The sequence below is a fragment of the Microtus oregoni genome, unplaced genomic scaffold (assembly GCF_018167655.1).
Source record: "Microtus oregoni isolate MIOR12 unplaced genomic scaffold, Mior012 000008F_ref0000371, whole genome shotgun sequence".
Lineage (NCBI taxonomy): Eukaryota > Metazoa > Chordata > Mammalia > Rodentia > Cricetidae > Microtus > Microtus oregoni.
The window spans coordinates 32,693,109-32,717,584 of record NW_024543067.1 but is presented as its reverse complement, the minus strand read 5'-3'; the positions used below and the strand labels follow the sequence as shown (position 1 = coordinate 32,717,584).

Here is a 24,476-nt window from a genome sequence, read left to right as displayed (position 1 = left end):
TCCATAACCCACTGAATAAACTCTATACTCAAACTCTCTTGGCATGGACAGGTCTATTTGAAATATATATTTTCTACGGGCTTGGGGTATATTGATAGAGTACTTGTCTATCAATGAGGCTTTGAATTCAATTCCTGTATAATTTAAAAAAAAACAAAGAAACATGTAAATAAGTAAACTGGAGACTGTGGTCCATTAAGTCAAAGCAGGACCTGAATCTCCGGCCATCTCCCTATGTCCCTGCTGCTGCTGACTTTGGGCTACCAAGTGTTTAAATGTGCATAAATAATTTCTGTGGTCATAGGTAAGGAGAAATGATCTTGCTACTCAGCTGTATTTTTGTCTTGTTTTTTCATCTTTGAGGTATATTCTCACTGTGTTGAACAGGTTGGCACAGCCCAAACTGGTTTCAAAATGCTAATTTTCTGCCTCCTCATCCCAAGTACCATGATTACACAAGATTTCTCCTAGCTTCACTTTGGAAATAATTTTAGATAAAGGAAAGGTACGCAAATAGGAGAGATCCTCGTGAGATGAATTAAAGTAGGTCAGTTGGCAGTAACAGAAATGCTAAGATGGATGTCACCTACAGTGGCTTAGTAATGGTGGACAAATCATTCAGTGATCTTTTATGATTGTTTATGCTTCTAAGTAAGATAATGACAGCCTACTTGGTTTTTACAGCTTGAGGAATTTTATTTATTCATTTATTTTGTGCATGTCTTGCTTGGAGGTGTGTGTGTTCCACAGAGGTCAGAAGAAGACTAGAGTTAGAGATGGTTGTGAGTTAGCATTTGAGTGCTGGAAAAGGAACCCTGACCCTCTGCATGGACACATGACCTAAGCCACTAAGCCATCTCTCCAGCCTACAGCTTGAGTTCTTATTTTTATTTATTTATTTGGTTGGTTGGTTTTGGGGTTTTGAAGACAACATTCCTCTGTGTAGCAGCTCTGGCTGTCCTGGAACTAGCTCTGTAGACCAGGCTGACCTACAGCTTGAGTTTTCAAACGTTGTCTTTACAACTGCTGTTCGATGGAATGGGAATTTCTGACAAGAAGAATGTTCCGTGAAAACTGATACTTTTATCCCCAAGAGCTTCAGAGAGGCTAACTTCTGGTAAAGCAGGTGCTCAGACCCACATCTGGATCCAACATCAAAACCAATGTTGCCAAGCCAGGCGGTGGTGGCACAGGCCTTTAATCCCAGCACTCAGGAGGCAGAGGCAGGCAGACCTCTGTGAGTTCAAGGTCTTTCTGTTCTACAAGAGCTAGTTCCAGGACAGGCTCCAAAGCTACAGAGAAATCCTGACTTGAAAAACCAACCAATATTGTCTCTACATAGCCCCACTTGCCTGTATACTTTTCTGTGTTGTAAATTACCTTGTTTTCCTTTTTGTCTAACCTTCCTGTCTTTGTAAGCACATAACTAACAGCCTACACACTTGCAACTTAATACCAATGGTTTGTTGCATCTCAAAGGAACAATGCGGTGATATTTTGTTTGTGCTCTAACAAATAAAGCTTGTTTGAAGATCAGAGAGTAGAGCTAGCCACCAGTTAACCATAGAGGTCTGGAGGCCTATATAGACAAACAGGAAGTTATATGGCTGGACAGAGAGAGGAATATAAGGTGAGAGGAGACAGGAGCTCAGTTCTGTTTTGACTGAGGAGATAGTAAGGTAGGAGTTGGCTGAGGCTTGCTCCTTTCTCTCTTAGATCTTTCAGCAGTCACTTTCCTTTGTGGAGTTGTGACAAAGTCAGTTTCTTGCCCACATGGCTAATTTTACAATAATGAAAGCAAACTCCATATGGAGGTTCCTTGATGCCCATCATCCTTTCATGAAGTAGATTGATTGACACTGTCAGGAGCAGACATGTTTCACTCTCATGAGAAACCTTACATTATTAAACATCTTAAATATCAAATTCTGCAGGTCTCTGAAGCATTTGAAGATCACCTATCTATCTACCTAAAATATATCTGTTTAACTTTAAAAACATACATAATATGACTACAAGTTTGATTACTATAGATGACTGCTAACCCACATTTCTAAATTGTACATTGTATTTTTAAATCATTTGCATAAGCACAATACAATAAACAAGAGTAGAAACATACATATGGCATAACAAAAATAACTTTAAATTTGTATCAATATACCAAAATCCAACCCAATATAAAATATTTGATGTTAAAAGTTGCCTTTTTATCCTGTATTCCTATATCCCCCCCCCCAAAAAAAATGACAAACATCCATAACCCACTGAATGAACAAAAACCACCACACCCTCTCTTTGGAATGTAGGCATTGTGTTCTCTAGACCAATTGCTGTTGACTGAGGGCAATAGCATCTTTAGGGGACCCTGAGAAAATTGAGACAGTGGTCAAGTCTGGGGAAAACTGGTGTAGGAGGTCCTTCTGTATTTGTGTTGCTTTCATTGGTTAATAAAGAAACTGCTTTGGGCCTGGTGATAGGACAGAACTTAGGTAGGTGGGGAGACAGAACTGAATTCTGGGAGGAAGAAAGCAGAGTCAAAGAGCCACCATGGAGACACCAGGTCAGACATGCTAAATCTTTTCCAGTAAGCCACAACCTCGTGGTGAACACAGATTAATAGAAATGGGTTAAATCAAGACGTGAGAGTTAGCCAATAAGAGGCTAGAGAGAATGGGTCAGGCAATGATTTAATAAATACAGTTTCTGTGTGATTATTTCGAGTGTAAATTAGTGGGGCAGCTGGAACAAAGAGTCACCTGCTCCCTACAACAGAAACTAGTTGTAACATTTGTTGTCCAGTCTCAGAACAATTCCCATGCAGGAGATCAGTATATCACCAGTCTTGTGGTTTTTCTTTGTTTATTTCTTTTTGTCTGTATCCAAGATTTTCAGGAGGTCTCCTGCAGTCAACCTGATCTCTATTAACCTTGAAGGAATCTACAACCTTTCATTTCCTGTGGAAACAAAAAGCATAACCTCTTCCCCAATGCAATCCATTTTCTGAATTCCATTTTCAAGTTAAGACATCCCTAAAGTATCCAGGCTAGTTTAAGTCAGCATCCATTTTACAATCCAGTATCTCTCAGCAGCTGTCATTTGCTCATTCAGTTCAAAAAATTCAACACAGCACATTATAAGATCCAGACTTTCTGTTTATTTCCCATCTTTATTTGACATTTTCCTTTATATTACCCCCCTCAAGACTTTACTTTATAATTTTAAACTGTTTTTGTTATACTCACATTTTTAAGCACCTACGCACATTTTAAAACACAATGCAACCTCTTTAGATGTTGGTCTGCCTTGCTGTGTACCCTCAGCATTCTCTGACCATGTCAGCCAAACCTTAAACTCACTGCTAGACTTTGTACTGGTGGCTGGCTCCACCCTGCTCGAGTCCATGAGAGCCAAGCTTTATGCCCCATGGTCCTGGTTGAGAGTTGTGTTTAATTGGGAGCTGTGTTTAACCAGGAGCTGCATTTAACTGACCCAGCTCTTGGAAGTTGGTGACCACACTATGGGGTGTTTTTACTTAGTTTGTTGTTTCTAAAGTGCCAGCTGCTCAAGTGTTTGCTATATAACAGAGACAGCCTCTTTATGCTATGAACACCTGGCTACTAAGAAGCTGTGTCTGCTTTCTTTCTCTTCCTTCCTTCCTTCCTTCCCTTTCTTTCTTTTTTTCAGCTTTCTTAGGCCCTACATAGAAATATGTGCCCCCACATTGGGCTCCAAATGTAGTTGGGATGTTCTTTGGTCCACCAACCAAATAATGACACAAAGACATATTATTAATTATAAGTGCTTGGCCTTAGCTTAGGCTTGTCTCTAGCTAACTCTTTTGAACTTAAATTAACTGATTTCTATTAACCTATGTGGTGCCCTGAAGGTCACTTACATCCTCTTCATACCGTTCATCTTGCTGTCCTGCTCTCTCCATTTCTAGCTGGGTAGCCCTGGCTAGCTGGCCCCCTGCTGGCTGGCTTGGCCCCTTTGTCCTTTGCCTGCCTTCCCACCCATCCCTCCTCTGCCTAGATATTGGCCGTTCAACTTTTTTTAGACTAATCAGGTGCCTTAGGCAGACAAGGTAAACCAGCAACACATCTTTACATAGTCAAACAGATCTTCTGCCACACAAATAAATGTAACATATCTTTACGTAGTAAACAGTCTATTTCACAACAGAAGATTCCCTTTATTTTTGGCTTGTTTGTTGAATAGGGGTCTCATTATGCATCCTCGGTTGGTCAGGAACTTGCTATGCACCCTAGACTGGTTTCACACTTGTAATGATGCCCCTGCTTCTGCCTCCCGAGTGCTGATATTACAGGAGTGCACTTCACCCGACATTACTTTGTACTTTATCATCAGACTCTGAGAGAAACAATTAATAAATGAGACCTCTTGAAACTGAAAAGCTTCTGTAAAGCAAAGGATATGGTCAACAAGACAAAATGACAGCCTACAGAATGGGACAAGATCTTCACTAACCCCACATCACGCAGAGGGCTGATCTCCAAAATATAGAAAGAACTCAAGAAATTGGAAACCAAAAGCACACATAATCCAATAATAAAATGGAGTAAAGACCTAAACAGAGAACTCTCAACAAAGAAATCTAAAATGGCTGAAAGACACTTAAGGAAATGTTCAACATCCTTAGTCATCAGAGAAATGCAAATCAAAACAACTCTGAGATTCCATCTTACACCTGTAAGAATGGCCAAGATCAAAAACAGATGACAACTTATACTGGAGAGGTTGTGGGAAGAAGGGAACACTTCTGCATTGCTGGTGGGAATGCAAGCTGGTACAGCCCCTCAGAAAATTAGGAAACAACCTTCCTCAAGACCCAGCAATACCACTTTTGGGTATATGTCCAAAGGATGCTCAATCGTGCCACAAGGACATGTTTTCTCAACCACATTCATAGCAGTATTGTTTGTCATAGTCAGAACCTGGAAACAACCTAAATATCCCTCGACCAAAGAATGGATAAGGAAAATGTGATACATTTACACAATGGAGTACTACACAGCAGAAAAAAATAACGACAGCTTGAATTTTGCAGGAAAATGGATGGAGCTAGAAAACATTATTTTGAGTGAGGTAACCTAGACCCAGAAAGATAATTATCACATGTACTCACTCATAGGTGGTTTTTAAACATAAAGCAAAGAAAGCCAGCCTACAAACCACAATCCCAGAGAACTTAGACAACAATGAGGACTCTAAGAAAGACTTACATAGATCTAATCTACATGGGAAGTAGAAAGTATAAAAAGACAAGATCTCCTGAGTAAATTGGGAGCATGGGGACCTTGGGGGAGGGTTGAAGGGGTGAGGGAAGAGGCAGGGAGGGGAGCAGAGAAAAATGTAGAGCTCAATATATATCAATAAAAATTTATTATTATAAAAAAAGACTTAATTTCCTCCTAACTTGAATTTGGGCGGGCCCTGATTCTTAGCCCAAAAATGCATCAAAACTTACAATGTCTCAGCAAAAGCACTAAGAGTCGCACTCTGCCAGAGAATGCTCTTAAGATACGCTGAAAAACCAGCGAACAAGCAGTGAGAGACAGATGTCTGTCTGGTCCCCACAACCAAAGCACAGGGAGGTAGACACCCACTGAGCATTGGGCAACCGAGCCCTCAGCTGGCAGGAAACATGCCAGGTGAAAAGAATACGCCACTTTGGACGTTCCAGGGCAGCTTGGTCTACAAAAACACAGGTCTAAAGGGAAACTATGACTCCAGCGGTTTAGGGTCTCAGCTAGAATGCAATAGAGTCGCGATGCAGTCTGACCTTCTCGGCCTACTGCGCTTACTTTGATTCCTCCTGTTTTCCTATTACAAACAGAACATGTCTTAATCTCAAATTTCCCACTTGGGGATTATGTTTCCAGAGGCCAGCTGGGCAGAGCACATAATTTGTCCACTCAGCAGCTCAACAAAGAGAAGCTCTAAGTGCCAGGCAACTGAAGCGAACGCGTCTCAAGAACAAGAAAGACTAACGCCAGAGAGCTGCCCTTTTCTACATTTCTGCTTCTGGGTCTGTGAAGCCAACGCGGCTCCGGAGAGGAAGTGAGACCGGGAACCCGGGAGCTGTGAGAAATAATGGCCCGCTGCGCAACACTGCGAGTGCGCGAACCGAGGCAGGGCTGCGCGTGCGCGGGGCTGGAGGTGGGCGGGGCCTCGGCACAGAGCGGCCTACTCGGCGGCCCCGGCAGAGGCGGAACCAGGCTGCTTCCCGCCGTCCGCTCCCGCCATTGGCGGGCCGTTTGAATGACGGAAGTGACGAGCGCCTGGCGATGGCCGTCCCGCAGGTCCCCGAACGGCTGCTGGGTAGCCGGGCGGCTGCGGACGCCCGTGTGCCGTGAGACCCGACCGCACACGCTATCAGGTGAGTGACGGAGGCCCGGCGGGGTTTTCCCGGCAGGCCGCGAGCAGGCGGGCGAGTCTCCGGCCCTTTAAACCGCCCCGAGGCCCTCCTGTGGAATCGGCCACCCGGAGCTCCTCTAGTTCCCTCCTGTCACACCCAGCTTTGAAAAAAATAGCAGTCCAACCGCGCGGGTTGGTGCCCCCGGCCATCCCAGTACTCGGGACGCAGTGCTAAGGCCGGAGGAGCGCCTCGAGTGCCAGGCTAGCCTGGGCGACGTCGTGACATCTTGCCTCAAGAAACACAGCAGCGTACGGTTGTCGTCAGCCCTTTTGTTAGAATGTGTGCAGCGGTTTTGCACTAATTAAGCCGCACACGTAGTACACAACCCCGTGTGGTGGGTATTACTCCCCTTACACGGAGTAAAGAAACAAGACCCAAGGGGTCTGAGGCTTGGCCACTGCCTTCTGCTAATGCGTGGCAGGCAACGTTGGCTCTTGCATCCGCGTGGTTTCCTCCTGGTATTTAAGGTTGTGATTACTGCCTAATCCTCAGAATGAAATAAATCAAGTTAAGCCCTATAGCCATTATTGGACAGTTGCAAACCAGCACTTAAAAATCCACACGGATAGCAATGACTAGTGAGTAAACCAGGAACAGGATATTCAAGTAGTTGAGAGGTGCAGAAGAATGCTTTCTACTATGGGAAACAGTATTCCTTTCTTGGAGCCCCAAACACCCTTGGGAGTTAGTTTTTGTTTTGTTTCTTCTTAAGAACATTAGTGGGATGTATTGGAAGAGGTTTTATTCAAGCAATTACTCCTGTTTGCCATCAGAGCCCTCTTGTGTATATTCATGTACTAAATCACTGTCTCACTCAGTCCACCCTAAATTATAAAGTGCAAGACAGTTTTTCAAACAAACAACGTAAGGTAATGAGTAAGACCATACTTGTCCTGGCCACTCTTATAGTGGAGAATTCGCTGAAGAAAGTATTGGCTCCCACTAGATTACCCAAATATTTCATCGAAACCGTATTTTTTAAGTTATTTATTTGAGCATTGATAGTTCTAAAAGAGGCTACCAAAGGCGACTAGTGAAAAGTTAAAGGACAAGCCATCCTCTATGAATGTGCGTACAGATCGCCTGTATTCTAGGGAGATGGCGGGTAAAGCTCATTCCTGGAGGACAGTAAGACAGCTTGCCTGCTCTTCACTGTGAAGAGACCAGAGATGTTCACTCATCTCAGATAAAGTCACCATGGTGTGCTGATGCCACGTGACCGTAGCAGCAGACCGGAAAGCATTTTCGTTCACCAGCTGTGAACGATCACATTCTAGTTGCCCACACCACCTCCCTCTAGATGAGAGCATGCTAAAATCTTAGTTCTAGAGAAGAGTGGATTATAGCACGGTGGAAGGCCCGAGTCCTGTCTCAGAACCACAGCAACAGAAAAGAAGTGTAGGGGGACATCAAGGCCACCCAAAAAGTAGCAGTAGAATAGACCTGGTAATCCAGGATATACTTATATATATCCAATTAGAAGTTTTCTGAAGGTTTTTTTTTGTTGTTGTTGTTGTTTTTTTAAAATATGGTCATTTTGGGAAAAGGGATAATATATATCCTGGTTAGTTTAGGTTGTCATGACACACTGAGTCATTTGAGGGGAGGGTTTCAGCTGAGAAAATGCTCACACAGTCAGCCTGTAGGCATAGCTTTAATACATTTTCTTGGTTAATACTGACTGATGTGGAAGGACCTGACCTGCTATGTACTGTACCGTCTTTGGGCTGGGCGCGCTGAATGGTTTAACAGGCTGAGCAAGCCAATGAGCAGCAGGCCTCCTGTATCAGCTCCTGCTCCCGTTTTTCTGCCCTTTGAGTTCCTGCCTTGACTTCCCTCAATAGTGGACTGTGATGTGGAACTGTAAACTGAAATAAGCCCTTTATTCCCAAGATGATTTTGGTCATGGTGTTTTATTGAGACCATAGAACCCCTTACATAACATGTTTGTAAATAAGCTGGACTTTGCTCACCTGTTGTTTTACTTGTGTGTATACATGTATGTGTAAGTAGATTGTTGCCCTATTTTAATAATGTAGTTTATAGACATTCATCAGTTTATTTCTCTTCAATTTAGATCCTTTATATTTAAAATACACAGAAATGAAAAGAAAGGTAATGAACACTGGAAAACTGAGATTGAGTCCTAATGAGGAAGCCTTCGTTTTGAAGGAAGATTATGAAAGAAGACGGAAACTAAGATTGCTTCAGGTATCATTTACTTGAGCTTAAGTTTTTTGTCTTCCTCAAATCCTTGGTAATTTTTGGATTAGGTCGTTCTAAACGAAATGTTGCATTTAGGAGTTTCTTTCCTTGAAAGAGACCTGGTTCTTGTTTATAAACCAGTTTTGTATCATTTGAAAATAAGCGGATGGTAAGCAGATTGGAGAGGAGTTGAAAGATAGATGTTCCCTAACTCACGTATTGGAGAACAGTTGTTTAAATATGGATATATTTTTAAAAATTTTTAATTCTTTGGTAATTGCATATATGGATGTAATGTATTTACACCGTACCCACCCTCTCTTTTCCCACCATTTCTGCCCCAACTTCCTCTCACATTCTCCCTACTTCACGCCATCTTTTCCTTTTACTCTTTTTTCTTCTCCAATAACCCACTGAGTCCGTGTAATTCCGTCTGTACCTGCATGTGTATCCTGCTTCACTGGAGCATGCACAACTTACCATTGGGCCACATTACTGAAGGAAACTAACTTTCCCTGCCAGCTATCAGCTCCCAGTGGCTCCTTAGATGGGGTGCGGCCTCATAATGTCTGGCTTGATCTTAAGCAGATCTTGTGTCAGCAACCGTAAGTCTATGTATGTAACCGTTTGACTATCGGGAGACATTATTTTGCAGTAATCTTTCTCAATTTCTGGTTCTTAGAATCTTTCTGCTCCGGTTTACATAATGCGGAGTTGGTGAAAATTAGAAAAGAAAGCTTAGCAAGAATTTGAAGAAGACTACTGGGAAGATGAAACAGACTTATTTATATGAGTTTCTAAGACAAATTTATTAGGAAATTTAAGATTGCCATAACTAGCAATCTAAACTTAAGCCTTTGTGAATGATGTATGGCTTTCTATGTAGAACCAGAGATAATGGACCTAGAGAGGGAGCTTTCATCTCGGCTATGAAACTTATGCAGTCACCTTTTAATTTTAGCATTTTATATGTTATTGGGGTTCGAGAGAGCAGGTGAAACAAGTCAACTAAGGGACTGTAGAAATAGCTTTGGGGGTTGCTGAGTAGGTAAAGGTACTTTATTGCCAAGCTTGGCAAGCCAGGTCCTTACCCAGGGACCCTCTTGTTGGAGTTCATGCAGGTTGACCTCTGCCCCCTGTGCTACGACACACATATACAAATAAATGAACATAATAAAAAATTTCTTAGTGGCCCCCCCCGTTTTTTCTCTGTTGATTTTTTTTTTTTTTTTTTTGCTAGTCATAGCCCTTACTTAACAAGTATTTGGGAAAATTGAAACACCTGAAGAGAATTCATTTGAATTTCTATTCTCAATTAGATTTTGGAAATGTTTAAACCCCTTCATTTATTTTGTATGAAATACTCATCTTTCAGGTTCGCGAACAAGAAAGGGGCATTGCCTTCCAGATCAGAGAAGACATAAAACAGAGGCGAAATCAGCAGTTTTTCCGTTTGGCTGAGGAACTAAGGGCAGAATGGGAAGAAGCCCAAAGCCAGAAAATACAGAACTTGGAAAAACTGTATCTGGCAAGTTTAAGACATATGGGAGAGGGACATCGACAGGCTAAAGAAAATGTGAGTGAGCTCGTCTCACTGCGCGATGCAGGATGCTTAGACTAAATACATGATAAGCATGCTTTAATGTATAGAACTGGGAGAGGCAAGCTGACCTTTACTTTCTAAATCAGTTTAATCTACTGTGAGAATAATGGTATTATTTGTTTCCTTGTAAATCTGCCAAGTACACCTTTCTTCCTCTGGTGTTCAAGTTAGCATTATTTCTTCATATAAAGACAGTAACCTATGCCATCAGAAATTGTCTATCTCAAGCAACTTGAGTAGATTCAGGGACTCAATTCAGATTCATTCCTACCACCTCTAAATACATATTAGTCAATACATATGCACTTATGTTTCTTTGGTGGCTTTCATAAAGGCAAGTAAAGCTAAGTGTTTCAACGGGGCCTTGAGTTCATTTGTTGCTTATTGTGATTTATGGTTAGAAAATAAAAAAAGAGACAGGAGGACTTCTTTAAGTTCAGAGGCAGCTTGGTCAACATCATAAGTTACAGGTCAGTCAAGGCTCCATAACAGAACTAAATAAAAAAGGGAGGGAGGGAGGGAGAGATGAAGGAAAGAAATGCTAGTTTGTCATTCCAGAGTCAGTGACACAATAAACAGGCTGGCTCCAAAAAAGACAAATCTTTAATTACTAAGGAAAAGAAATACCTTGAAGTGATGTGGCATCTTGGTTTCTGTATGTTTTTTACCAGTAGCTCTAAGTTCTAATGTTATTTTGTTTATTTACTTATCTTTATTTATTTATTCATGCTTTTTTCAGGTCAATATTGTCTTTGTGTTTAATTTTTTTCCCAAGCCTAACTCATTTGAAGGACACCCATATGATTTTTGTAGACCAGAGAACCTCTTGTATTACTATAAATTGAATGTTTTAGTTTAAATAAAATATTTTAGTGGTTAATTTAATCCTTGTCCAAAGTAGCTTGATATTTTATGTTTTCATGCTAAGCTAAATGATTACTGCTATGGTGTGGTGGTAGTAGTACTATTCCTGTGCTTTGGAACGTATGGTGTGCTTATGGGAAGGGATGACAGAATTGAAAGATGACTTCTGGGCTGGAGAGGTGGCTCAGCGGTTAAGCTCTCTGGCTGATCTTCCAGAGGTTCTGAGTTCAATTTCCAGCAACCGCATGGTGGCTCACATCATCCGTAATGAGATCTAATGCCTTCTGGCATAAAGAAAGGCAGGTAACTTAGACACATTTCTGTTTATCTTGTTTAACATGGCTTTTTAAGTAATGTGTACTTCTAGGAACCTGACTTGGACGCTCTGGCTCAGCGGGCAGCAGAAAGAAAAAGAAAAGCTGAACTGAGGCATAAAGAAGCTCTTAAAGTGCAGAAAAATCAAAAAGAAATGTTGATGAAACAGAAAACCAGGTAACAAGATAACGTTTTCCATATTTTCAGCTGAAACCGGTGTGTCTAGAAATAGAGGATGTGTAGCAGGCTGTGTAAGGACATGCTAAGTAAAAGGTTTTGTAGACGCTGTACTCTGCACTGCTCTCACTAAGCACTGGGGTGGTTTTCCTAGCTGAGCCAACATTCTGAGTTCAGTGGCAGGGGCTAAGTTTCTGAAGAAATGTATGGACATTTCATACTTAATATCAACCAAAAAACTGTTTCTGATGTAAAAAGGAAGTTTTAAAAAATCTATGTGATTAAGAGCATTAAAGAGGGCTGGAGAGATGGCTCAGAGGTTAAGAGCATTGCCTGCTCTTCCAAAGGTCCTGAGTTCAATTCCCAGCAACCACATGATGGCTCACAACCATCTGTAATGAGTTCTGGTGCCCTCTTCTGGCCTGCAGGCATACAGACAGACAGAATATTGTATACATAATAAATAAATAAACATTTTTTTTTTTTTTAAAAAAAGCATTGAAGAGATCTTTGGGCAGGACATGGTGGTACACACCTTTAGTTCCAGCACTTGGGAGGCAAAGGCGGGCAGTTTTTTATAAGTTTAAGGCCATCTTGGTCTACACATCTAGTTTTAGGCTAGCCAGGGACAGAATATTTTGAGACAGAATAGTGAGATTCTGTCTCAAAACACACAAGCACAGGATATTGTAGACTGGAAAACCTCAGCTGTTACTAATATTTGCATGCTGTTACTGGTCTGCACTGGTCAGCTGGTCATTTTACACATGATCTATCTTTAACATTTCTAGTTCTGCTTGGTTTTCTTTTTTTTTATGTTTATTTATTTATTATGCATATAGTATTCTGCATGCGTGTATCCCTGCATACCAGAAGAGGGCACTAGATCTCATTATAGATCATTGTGAACCACCACATGGTTGCCGGGAATTGAACTCGGGACCTCTGGAAGAGCAGCCAGTGCTCTTAACCTCTGAGCAACCTCTCCAGCCCCCTCTAGTTCTGCTCTTACTGTAAAAAACTAAAATAATGATTCTCAACCTGTAGTGGGGTCAGACGGCCCTTTCACAGGTCACCTAAGACTGTCTGCCTCTCGGATATTTAGGTTATGATTCATAATGGTAGCAAAACTACCATTATGAAGTGACAACAAAATAATTTTGTGGTTGGGGGTCACCACAATATGAGCAGTTGTATGAAGGGGTTGAAGCGTTTGGAAGGTTGAGAACCACTGCTGTCTATGATTATTCAGTTGAAACTCCAGTCCTTATTTAAGCCTCTTGTAGTTGGTAAACATGTTCTTACATGTATGTTTGGTCAAATAGCAAATTGAGTGTGGATTCAACTAAAAATGAGTTTCTGGCTTTTATGTTTTTAACTCTGTGCACTGATATCAAGTCAGTGCACTTCTGTTCCTCTTGGTGACAGCAGGTATTACCTGAGAGACTGATTGGTGGCACCTCTTGTCTTTTAAGGCATATAAAAGCTCGAAAGGAAGCATTGCTTGTGGAAAAAGAGAGATCAGCTAAAGTGGCCAGGCTGCCGCCTCCTGTCCCGGCCCCTTTTGAGGTGAGTTGCCTAGAGCTTTGCTTAAACAAGTTTTAGTTGCATGATATAGGAGTATTTATGGAGTATTTTAAAATTCTAGATATTGTTTTACCTATAAATTAATATATGTTTTTAAGAACTTTAAAAAGTAATAGTACTGACATTTTTCTTGGTTACCTAATGCCCACTGTGTGTTGAGTTTTCCCTAGAGGGAGTTTTATGTTTGTTAAGCATAGTGATTTGGGTTTTTACATTCTGCCTTTTTTTTTTAATAGCTTTATTTGTCAAAAAAAAAAAAAGAGTTACATTATTTGTCTTATAGACAGCTCATATTCTGGATTTGGTTCATAGTCTAATAAAGAAGTAGAGCTCAGATACATTTAAAATTTTGTTTACAATCATAAGGTCATGCAAAGTTTATAGAGTATCGTGTATGCTTTATGATCAGGCTCAATTTTGTTTACATGTTTGAAACAGTTCAATTAAATGAGTACTAGAATGGACATGGTTGCTCGTACCTATATTCTCAGCACTGGTGAAGCTGAGGCCGGAGGTGCCTAGTGAGCAAAACAGTAAGATTTGTTACCAAAAAAGGAGAGAGAGAGAATAGGAAAAAAATCAGTTCTCTTATTTATATTAGCGTTTTAGTGCTGATTAGCATTAGTGATTGGAGTTACTATGCAGATAACTATCAAAATGACAGTTACTTTATGTGAAAAGTTAAAGGCTTTTTAAAAAAGTTTGGAAACTTAATACTGGAATGAGTACGTCTATCTTGTATTTGTGTATGTGTGATCAGCATGAGTGTCAGGCTCTGGGGTCTTCCCTGTTCTCACAGGGCTGCCTGCCATGAAAGTGTCCTATTTCAGCCACTCTCCCAGGGCCATGTAAGATATTAGAAAGGCAGGCAATATTTTAACCTATCATGCCTTTTGATAGCTTTTTATTATAATTTCCAATATTCATAAGCCAAAATAACTTTAGTTTCTTAGAATGCTTTTTCAGAGTGCAGGATAGGTAGAATAATTAGTTCCAGGGTAGTAAATTTGTAAATATTTTCTTTGGTGTAGGGGTAGTATCTTTCATTTTTGTGAGTATCATTCTGGAGATACTGTTTCATTATTCTGCACACAGCTTTTATCATTATTCTTTTTTTTTTAAATCATTCTGAAGTTTATATCCTCGTTATTGAAGAGAAGGCTCTTTAAGCTTTCTCTGTATCCATGGTTCTCAAGTGTTCTGTAGCCCAGCGAATGACTCTGGCTCCTTTTGATCATACTTAGTCCCACTTCGTTTGTGTGTCTTTCTTGTGTGTTGTTGTTGTTTGTAGATATATAGCTCTTATAAATAAGATCTGGGTGATTGTATGTAGTAACAGGAGCAGCAGGCTGTGTTCCGGTGGCTCCCCAGCTAGTTTACACCCGAAATAATTACACGGAAACCATATTCATTTAAACACTGCCTGGCCCATTAGTTCTAACCTCTTATTGGCTAACTCTCACATCTTGACTAACCCATATCTAATAATCTGTGTATCACCACGAGGTCATGGCTTACCGGCATGAGTCTAGCCAGCATCCATCTCAGGAAGGGGAATCATGGCGTCTGCCTGACTGTGCTTCTTTCTCCCAGCATTCTGTTCTGTCTACTCCGCCTGTCTAAGCTGCTGTCCTATCAAAGGCCAAGGCAGTCTCTTTATTTGATCAATGAAAGTAACACATAGACAGAAGACCCACCTACATCAATTGTATTCTTGTTTGGTTTTACAGTAGGCTCTTTATTCAGGCTACCCAGGTCTTTGGGGAAGAAGAGTATCTTAGAATACGTCTTGAGCTGGTTGTGAGTTGGTGATATAAAAGGAAAGAATAGGACTTTGTTTAAAGGTCTAAATTGTGGAGTATTTTTATTCAGGAGATTTGAAAGTGCTCTCAGTTCTGGAGATGGAGCTCAGTGGAAGAGCACCTCCCTGGGTACAGTACCCAGTAAAGGGCACAGTAGAGGAGCTACTGTAGCAAAAATAACTGTCTCTTTAAATAACGTAGAAGTTAGAGTGAACTTCTGAACTGAAATAAAAACATTGACTATAATATACATATCTAGAAGGTTGATGAAATACTTAAAAATCTAATATTTTTATTAAAACTTGAAGTGATTTGCCTGGCGGTAGTGGCACATGCCTTTAATCCCAGCACTCAGGAGGCAGAGATAAGCAGATCTGTGAGTTCGAGGCCAGCCTGGTCTATAAGAGCTAGTTCCAGGATAGGCACCAAAGCTACAGGAAAACCCTGGGTTTTTTTTAAGGGGAAAAAAAAACAAAACTTGAAGTAATCTAACTCTGGGTGAAAAGATTTATTTCATTATTAAGCAGATTTTAGCATTGGTCTTGTTTTAGTGCATTTCCTGTTTCTAGTAATACAGTGCATTAGGCAAGGTATAGAGAAGACTGATGGGCTGCATCTGGTGTGGTCTTCTGACTGGCAGTCATAAGTTGGTGGAAACCATCAAAGCCACAAACTAGGAGATCTAGGGAAACTGGTTTTGTAGAAGACTTACTTTAGGAACAGATAACCATGACATGTAGTATTAATCACTTGAAGGCATTAATCTGTTCACTAGAAGAGCTTCCCTAATAACTCCAGAAATTTCTACCCTGTTCCCTCCTAACATCACCTAGTGAGGATTAAATTTGAACAAATTTTAGAACAATCCGTAGCATGGATTAATACACAGCTTTGTGGCCGTGCATGTCTGTAATCCTAACACTCTGGAGGTTAGGGCAGACGGATTGCCATAAATTCCAGGCCAGCCAGGCTACACTGCAAAATATTATTTCAAAAATAAAAACAAATTTGCCTTTTGCATTAGATCTAGGTTTATTGAAAATGTGTGCTCCCTTAATGGAGATGGCTTAAAAAAAAAGAAAAGAAAAGAAAATGTGTGCTCTTTACCTAATCTCTTATTTTATATACTATTTTCCAGAACATTGAAGTGAACAGAATTCCTTCCTTGAAGACCAATAGTTCCACCTACCATCACATTTCAACTTTTGTGAGCAGACAGATGGGCACAAAACAGGTGATTGACTTACTGTGTGTTCATAGTTCACTGGGTCTCTCTGTGTTCATCAGTTGAGGTTTATCTTGAGTCTTTGTCTAGTGAAGTATGGCCATTTCTCAAAATTTGAACAATCCTACTAACTGTTCTAGGTTAAAAGAGCAAAAAGCCTTGTAAATGTGTTTTGACTTTTCATGTCAGATATATTGTTTTCTCCTATGAATGGATGAGATACATAGCTATATGTGACTGTCTTTTAAAATAGTAAATATATTTCAGCCGGCGGTTCGAGGAGACGGACCTTCCACCCTAGACCATGGCCAAGTTTGTCCGTAACTTCGTGGAGAAAGCCCCGGGGCTAGTATCCGCTGCTGTGACTTACTCGAAGCCTCGATTGGCCACATTTTGGCAATACGCCAAGGTTGAGCTGGTTCCCCCAACCCCTGCTGAACTCCCTGCAGCTATTCAGAGTGCGAAAAAAATAATTCAAAGTGCTAAAACTGGTAGCTTCAAACATCTTACAGTTAAGGAAGCTGTGCTGAATGGTTTGGTGGCCACTGAGGTGTGGATGTGGTTTTATGTCGGAGAGATCATAGGCAAACGTGGCATCGTTGGCTATGATGTGTGAAGACTGACCTTCACATCTGATTTTATTTGAGTTCTTTCAATATTCTTGGATCACATGAAATGAGACTGCTATCTGAATAAAATACCAACTGTCAAATAAAAAAAAAATAAAATAGTAAATATATTCTTATCATGCAGTGTACAAAATAGGTTTTATTATAACATAAAGGAGGTTTAAAAACTTTTGATCATGAGTAGACTCTTTGCAGAAATAGAACTTTATATAGAAGGTGAACTCAGAGAAATATCAATGATCTCACCACCAGAAGACAAAATAGTTAACATCATATGGGTTAGAGTCTGTCTTTATGTATAAACATGCACACAAAGACTTAAAAACGGGATTTTTTAAATAATATTTGTGAATTTTTACTTTGCATGTGTGTCTCTGTGCCATATCAAATGCCTGATACCTGCAGAAGCCAGAGAGGGTCATCTGATCCCCTATGACTGGAATTACAGATATTGTGAGCTGTCATCTGGGTACTGGGAGTTGAGCCTGGGTGCTCCAGAACATCTGTCTTCCCATTCCTTTATCTTTATAGATATTATGACTTAAAAGTCTCTCCCAGTATTAAGAGTGAGCAACTGATACTTCCTTTTTATAATTGCTATTACTCTGTAACAGTAATTTTGCAATTTTTTTTTTTTTGTCTTTCTTTTTTGGGGGGTGAGAGTTCTTGTATAACAGCCCTAACTGTCCTAGAACTAGCTCTTTAGACCAGGCTGGCCTCAAACTCACAGAGATCCGCCTACCTCTACCTCCTGAGTGCTGGGATTAAAGGTGTGCACCACCACCACCCGGCCTGTCTTGTTTCTTTTTGAGAGAAAGTCTCACCATATAGCCTCCCTGGCTGACCTGGAACTCACAGAGATCTACCTGCCTCAGCCTTAGCTTCTATGCTAGGATTAAAGACATATACTGGTATTCCTAGTTAATAACTTTTGTTGTCATTATTGTTCCAATTTGTTGATATAATTTGATCAGATAAAGAACAAGCTTTTTCACTTCTGGTTACATTCAAAATGCTGCCTATGTGTTGAAGAGATAGCTCAGTAGTTAAGTGTTTACTGTGCTTGTAGAGGACCTACACCCACTTGGACTTCTAACCAGCTTTAACTCCAGCTCCAGAAAATCAGACACCCTCTTCTGGACTCCCAGGGCACCTGCATTCACACATGCACATATACATAATTAAAATAAAGGTTAAATAAAGTGCTGTATATATTTGAAAGTAGATATTCAAATAATAAAAAATAACAAGATATCTCACTGGCCTAGTCACTATTTCTGCATGAGTTCTAGGAAATCAGGGTTATATTTAAGTCATTATTCTGGCTTTCTTAGCTGAATAAGCATTGCCATTTAGAGGAACGTCTGTCTTTTTTTTAAGATTTATATATTTATGTACTTTATGTATTTGGGTGTTTTGTTTGCATGTATATTTGTGTACCAGAAGAGGGTATTGGATCCCATGGGACTACAGTAATAGATGGTGCTGGGAACTGAACTCAGAACCTCTAGGAGAGAAGCCAATGCTTTTAACCACTGAGCCATCTCTCCAACCCTAAAGGAATTTCTTAAAAACCATGGAGTACTTATCTTTGAATGTATTTAAGACGTTATACTAATAATTTGATTATTTTATAGCCGAATGCTATGATAATTGTAGATACTAAACACTTTTACTATTAAGTTTTATATAAGTAGAAAAAGTTCTATTAGTGTCATTGTTTGTTTTTTTTTTTTTTTTTTTTTTTGATTTTTTCGAGACAGGGTTTCTCCGTAGCTTTTGGTTCCTGTCCTGGAACTAGCTCTTGTAGACCAGGCTGGCCTCGAACTCACAGAGATCCGCCTGCCTCTGCCTCCCGAGTGCTGGGATTAAAGGCGTGCGCCACCACCGCCCGGCAGTGTCATTGTTTTTAAAGCTATTTCTTTGTTACAAACACACACACAAAAGATCTAAATTTGTGCTGATTGACTGTTAGCCAGATGCTCATTTGGCTGCTGAAGAAGAAGCTAGACGACTGGAAGGACTACGGAGACAGGCAGCACAGCAGAGAGTGGAGCAGTTTGCAAGGGCACACATGCGGGGATCGCGTGCCATGAAGAAGGTCCACTTGGCCCAAGTAAGACGTGCCATCTCCCTGGGAGCTGGCTGCTGCTGGTAGACTGGTTGGTGGCATTGGAGAACTAATAGTGAGGGAGTTCTGTCCTAGAGTGTGAATACAGTGTTTCTTACTGTCGTTTCTCTTGCTGGGATAAAATACCCTGAGAAAAACAACTTAAGGAAGGACAGGTTTACTTTACCTCACGGTGGAAGGTACAGTCCATCACGAAGGGCAGGTCAAGGAAGCAGGAGTTGAGGTAGCTGTCACATCACAGCACAGCCAGGAACAGAGCGTGAGTACCTATAGCCGCTCGGCTTCCTTCTCACCCAGTCCAGCACCCAGCCAGGGAATGATGCCATCCACACTGGGCAGGTCTCTCCTCCCGCCTCAGTGCAATCAAGATAATCCCCCACAGGCATGCCCCAAGATCTGTCTCCCAGAGGATTCTAGATTCTGTCATGTTAACAACATTAGCCATCACAGAAAGTCTCTGATTTGTATGATTTCATTATAATTTTCCAAAATCCTTTTCCTTCCTCTTTTTTTTTTTTTGTTTGTTTGTTTGTTTGTTTTTTGAGACAGGGTTTCTCTGTAGCTTTGGAGCCTGTCCTGGAACTCCCTTTGTAGACCAGGCTGGCCTCGAACTCACAGAGATCCGCCTGCCTCTGCTGGGATTACAGGCGTGCGCCACCACCGCCCAGCTTTTCTGCCCTCTTTTAAGCTCAGGTTAAATACAGCTGTTCTCATAATATGTCTTTGTTTTATACATGTATACATGTTTACTGACACATTTTCTTTTTACATTTATTCAATCCAAAAAGAGCCTGAGAAAATTAGTCAGCTTTTTGATGTAGTAATTTTTTATTGCATTTGTGTTTATAAATTTGCATAATTGATTCGTTAAGTATTTTCTGAGCAAAAGACTTACTCTGGCCACTTTGAATGTCAATTCAAAGGTAGACTCATGTCCTTACTTATTCTTGAAATACAGTGTAAGTGTGATTGATCTTTTGCATGTTTCTCTCTGCCTCTGAGTTTGACCACATTCATGTACTTTAAACACTCATCACCTTAGGAGAAGGTTTTTAAGTATGTCACTGGACGTTAGATGCTTATCCTAAGGAAGTCTACTTGGATTGTGGGAGTGAGATTATGACCTCCCTCAAAATTTTAGTTTTCATAAGTTGGAAGTGACTTATGACTTAGTTAACTGTCTAAATTTATTCATCAAAGAAATAAACCTATAAGAAATAACAGGGGCTGGAGAGATGGCTCAGAGGTTAAGAGCACTGACTGCTCTTCCTAAGGTCCTGAGTTCAATTCCCAGCAACTACATGGTGGCTCACAACCATCTATAATGAGATCTGGTGCCCTCTTCTGGCCTGCAGGCATACATGGAGGCTGAACACTGTGTACATAATAAATAAATAAATCTTTAAAAAAAAGAACAACAGAAACTGTGAGAAACAGCTATAAGTTGAACACATTCTTCCATAAAAGCAGCAGTGTTGATTGGCCACAGAAGTGAGCTTGCACAGCTTGCCTGAACTTACCTCTGTGTTATTTGACTGTCCTAAGCTTGCCTTAGCTCACTTTCATCATCTGTTTCCTGAGGCCTGCCTGAAGCTCATAGGAACACACATGGAGTTTAAACATTCCCTCTTATTAGGAAAAATATTAATGGAGTGCTACACCATGCTCAGGTGAGCCAGAGGAATGCATTTACTGTGTAACAAGTGACACGTGTGCTATCATTAGAAAACAGCTGTTTGGGCCACTCCTCTTTATTCTAGACTAGTGTTTCTCACACAGGAAAAGTCACCCAATACTGTGGCATCTCAGTGTTAATAGATTCTATTATCCTGTTTGAATCTTTTCCTAAGACATTTTGGTCCAGGAATGTACTTACTGCTGGGTATATTGTTTTTGTTTGTTAATTTTATTGATTTTTTATTTAACTCTAAATTTTTTCTGCTCCCCTCCCTGCCTCTCCTCTCCCCTTTAATCATCTCCCAAGGTCCCCATGCTCCCGATTTACTCAGGAGATCTCATCTTTTTCTATTACCCACGTAGATTAGATCTATGAATATCTCTCTTAGGGTCCTCATTGTTGTCTAAGTTCTCTGGGATTGTGATTTGTAGGCTGGTTTTCTTTGCTTTGTGTTTAAAAACCACCTATGAGTGAGTACATGTGATAATTGTCTTTCTGTGTTTGGGTTACCTCACTCAAAATAATGTTTTCTACCTCCATCCATTTTCCTGCAAAATTCAAGCTGTCATTTTTTTCTGCTGTGTAGTACTCCATTGTGTAAATGTATCACATTTTCCTTATCCATTCTTTGGTTGAGGGATATTAGGTTGTTTCCAGGTCCTGGCTATGACAAACAATGCTGCTATGAACATAGTTGAGCACATGTCCTTGTGGCACAATTGAGCATCCTTTGGATATGTACCCAAAAGTGGTATTGCTGGGTCTTGAGGAAGGTTGCTTCCTAATTTTCTGAGAAATCAACGTACTGATATCCAAAGGGGCTGTACCAGCTTGCACTCCCACCAGCAATGCAGAAGTGTTTCTTTTACCCCATATCCTCTCCTTGCTGGGTCTATTATAATTGGCATTTGGATTCTGTCCCCCTCTGGTTTTGTATTTTTTGTTTGTAATCCCCTTGCCCTCTGTACTTTAGCCATATAAACACTATCTATGTTCTTCTCTGGTTGCCTTCATAGCCCGTACCTATGTGCTGCTCTTATTTTTTCTTCTACTACTTTATCCTCTTCTGTGTGACTAAGTGCTTACCCAGAAACCGAGGAGGTTTCTCTGATCGCCCTTCTTTGCCTTCTACCATCAAAATTAAATTAGCTAACTTCATTTAACTTTTATGTTAGTAGTACTCTACACATAAAGTGATACACAAATCCCCTTAAATCGTGGAAATCAGAGTTTGGAGTGACGGGAAGCATCATCATTAAATCTCAGTCACTTAGGACTTAAGAAAAGAAGTACAGAGAGAGCTGAACAACAGCTCGTTGCAGTAGCCCTGTTAGTTAGAAAGAGATGAAATGGTTTTGCTTTGCCCTGAGAATGGTAGTCGCAGACACTTTTCAGACTTTAAGGTCTAGGCAGCATCACCCCTCAGTGCTACCTGCTTTGTCCCATTACAGCCTAGGGTTGATACTTTCCCCTAATATTCTCAGTATGTTATCCAGCAGGTAAACTGGAGTCGTATGTCATATGTGAGAACAAATGGGAGAGGAGGGGAATTTTAGGCCTTATCTTCATACTTTGCCCTCGCCAGTTAATGTAACCATCTAAGTTTGACTCTGCTGTCATTAATCTGTTTATTCTTGAAGAACCAAGAGAGACTAATGGAAGAACTCAAACAGCTGCAAAAAGAGGACCTGGCACGTAGGAGACAGACAGTGGCACAGATGCCCCCACAACTGGTTGAACTGCCGTACAGACGCAGTGAGGTGAAAGAAGACTGGCAGCGAGAGCTGGAGTGTGCCTTTGAGGACATGTATAATGCAGATAGGAGTAAGGGGCTTTCAGCAGTGCTTTTACATGTTTTGGTGGGAAATAATATTTGTAGTAATAAGCAGTGTTTATTTTGAAATGAGTTGTTTTGTGGAAAGGGCCTTCATGCTTTAGACTTAGGATTGTTGTAGTTAAATTCCTTTTTCCCCAAACTTTGCCCCATCATATTAGAAGGAAAACATGTCTCTTTGTTTCTTTATTCAGAGGTGAAAGGAAACCTGATTTTGCATCTTACACCAGAGCCTTTGCCTGACATGTCTGATCAGCTCCAGGATGAAGAACTGGACCTTTCAATGGAACGAGAAAATCGAGGTGAAAACGAGAACCCTCAAGTGCCAGTCAGCCACTATAATAATATATTCTAGTGGAATAGGTCATAAAAGCCCCTAAGCTGAATGTTAAAACTCACAGTAAGGGATTTTAATCATTAGCTAAGGGTTAGGAAAATCTGTTCGATTTAAGCACCGATAATGACACTAATGGAAGCAGTGGTAAGGAGTTTCTGCGTATTTCTGCCATCAGGGATCAGTTCCCTACTTGGTGGAGGGAGCCATTTACACATGATACCATCTGGAGATCCTTAGGTTGTGTGAGTTAGATCCTTAGTTCTGGATTTATTTGAAGGATCAGCAATTTTTAGACTTGACCAGATTATTAGAAATCCTATTGTGTTCCACTACTGCTGGGTACTTCATATAGCATGATGAGTTGTAGGCTTTGATCTCCTATCCATCACTCCTGGTACTTCATATAGCATGATGAGTTGTACAGACGTTGATCTCCTATCCATCACACCTGGTACTTCATATAGCATGATGAATTATACAGACTTTGATCTCCTATCTATCACATCTGGCTTCAACATTGAACTTTCTCATCGGTTGTCCCGTATGCTGAACCTAGTTACAGTCTGGCATAATGTTGCTCAGTCAGTCTTAAGCTGGGTGTTGTGGCACAGCTGTAGTTTCAGCTGTTCAGGAGGCTGAGCCAAGAGGACAACGAGGGGTTTGGGACTAGTCTTGGCAAAATAACAATACTTTGTCTCTTGAAGACAACAAAGGGATAGGAATTTCCATTACTATTTAAAACTAAATCCTTACTGAAAAATAATTACAAATAAAAATTGGCAATGTAGCTCAGTGGTAGAGTGTTTCTCTAGCATGTGTGTACACACACAAAAGATGGGTGGATGGAAGGAGGGAAAAAAGGAAGGAAGAGAGGAAAGGTTGGAGGGAGGAGGATGGATAGATGGAGAGAATTAATCTGTCTTAAAATGGGAAGGTCACAGAGTAATGGTTTAACCTCAGTACATGGCTCTGTGTTTATGAAGCGCTAAGGAGCAGGATAAACCTGTGTGTAGTTGTGAGGTAGAGTGCAGTGGAGTCACCTTTTGTGTTTATTGACTGGGAAGGACAAAGCCATGTCTGTGCTGAAGATAGTGCGCAAGATGGGCACTTCTGTGACATTTGCTGCAGTGTGCTGAGCTGTTCGTTACATTTCTAATTCTGTCAGAATTTTTTAAAATTTGTATTATAATGTACTACTTTGCCAGTTTTCAACCTCTTTTGTTGTAGGAGGCCACTTGTTTGTTCCTGGCTGCTCACCTCCAAAATAACCACACAGAAACTGTATTAATTAAATTACTGTTTGGCTTCTTAGCTCTAGCTTCTTATTGGCTAGCTCTTACATCTTAATTTAACCCATTTCTATTAATCTGTGTATCGCCACCGGCAAGGTTCCGTCCAGTGTCTGTCTCTGGCAGGGCTACATGATTTCTCCTTGACTCCATCTTCTTTCTCCCAGCATTCAGTTTAGTTTTCCCTGCCTAGCTCTGTTCTGCCCTACTATAGGCTCAAAGCCATTTCTTTATTCATTAGCCAATGAAAGCAAGTCATATACAAAAGGACTTCCCACATCATTGTTTGGTATTATTAATGTTTTCTTTGACTAAACTAAAGCACAGTTTGGTTCCCCATAGAGAATTTTTAGTTTTG

General features: G+C 40.7%; 2 protein-coding genes across 5 annotated transcripts in view; both read left to right on the top strand.

Annotated features, from left to right (window-relative positions):
* Nucleotides 1-6,285: 6,285 nt before the first annotated feature.
* Nucleotides 6,286-24,476, top strand: part of Cep295 (centrosomal protein 295) — a 41,004-nt gene continuing 22,813 nt past the window's right edge. For all 4 annotated transcript variants that reach the window (XM_041657139.1, XM_041657138.1, XM_041657140.1 and 1 more), the window contains exons 1-9: nucleotides 6,286-6,403; nucleotides 8,520-8,653; nucleotides 10,023-10,223; nucleotides 11,482-11,606; nucleotides 13,082-13,175; nucleotides 16,134-16,229; nucleotides 18,825-18,965; nucleotides 22,299-22,482; nucleotides 22,687-22,794. In XM_041657139.1, the coding sequence (XP_041513073.1) occupies nucleotides 6,286-6,403; nucleotides 8,520-8,653; nucleotides 10,023-10,223; nucleotides 11,482-11,606; nucleotides 13,082-13,175; nucleotides 16,134-16,229; nucleotides 18,825-18,965; nucleotides 22,299-22,482; nucleotides 22,687-22,794 (1,201 nt within the window). The remainder of the gene's footprint in view (nucleotides 6,404-8,519; nucleotides 8,654-10,022; nucleotides 10,224-11,481; nucleotides 11,607-13,081; nucleotides 13,176-16,133; nucleotides 16,230-18,824; nucleotides 18,966-22,298; nucleotides 22,483-22,686; nucleotides 22,795-24,476) is intronic.
* LOC121451534 (ATP synthase subunit g, mitochondrial-like) lies at nucleotides 16,488-16,943 on the top strand. Its single transcript, XM_041657144.1, has one exon. It carries the CDS (start codon nucleotides 16,525-16,527, stop codon nucleotides 16,834-16,836), a length of 312 nt encoding a protein of 103 aa, XP_041513078.1. The 5' UTR covers nucleotides 16,488-16,524; the 3' UTR covers nucleotides 16,837-16,943.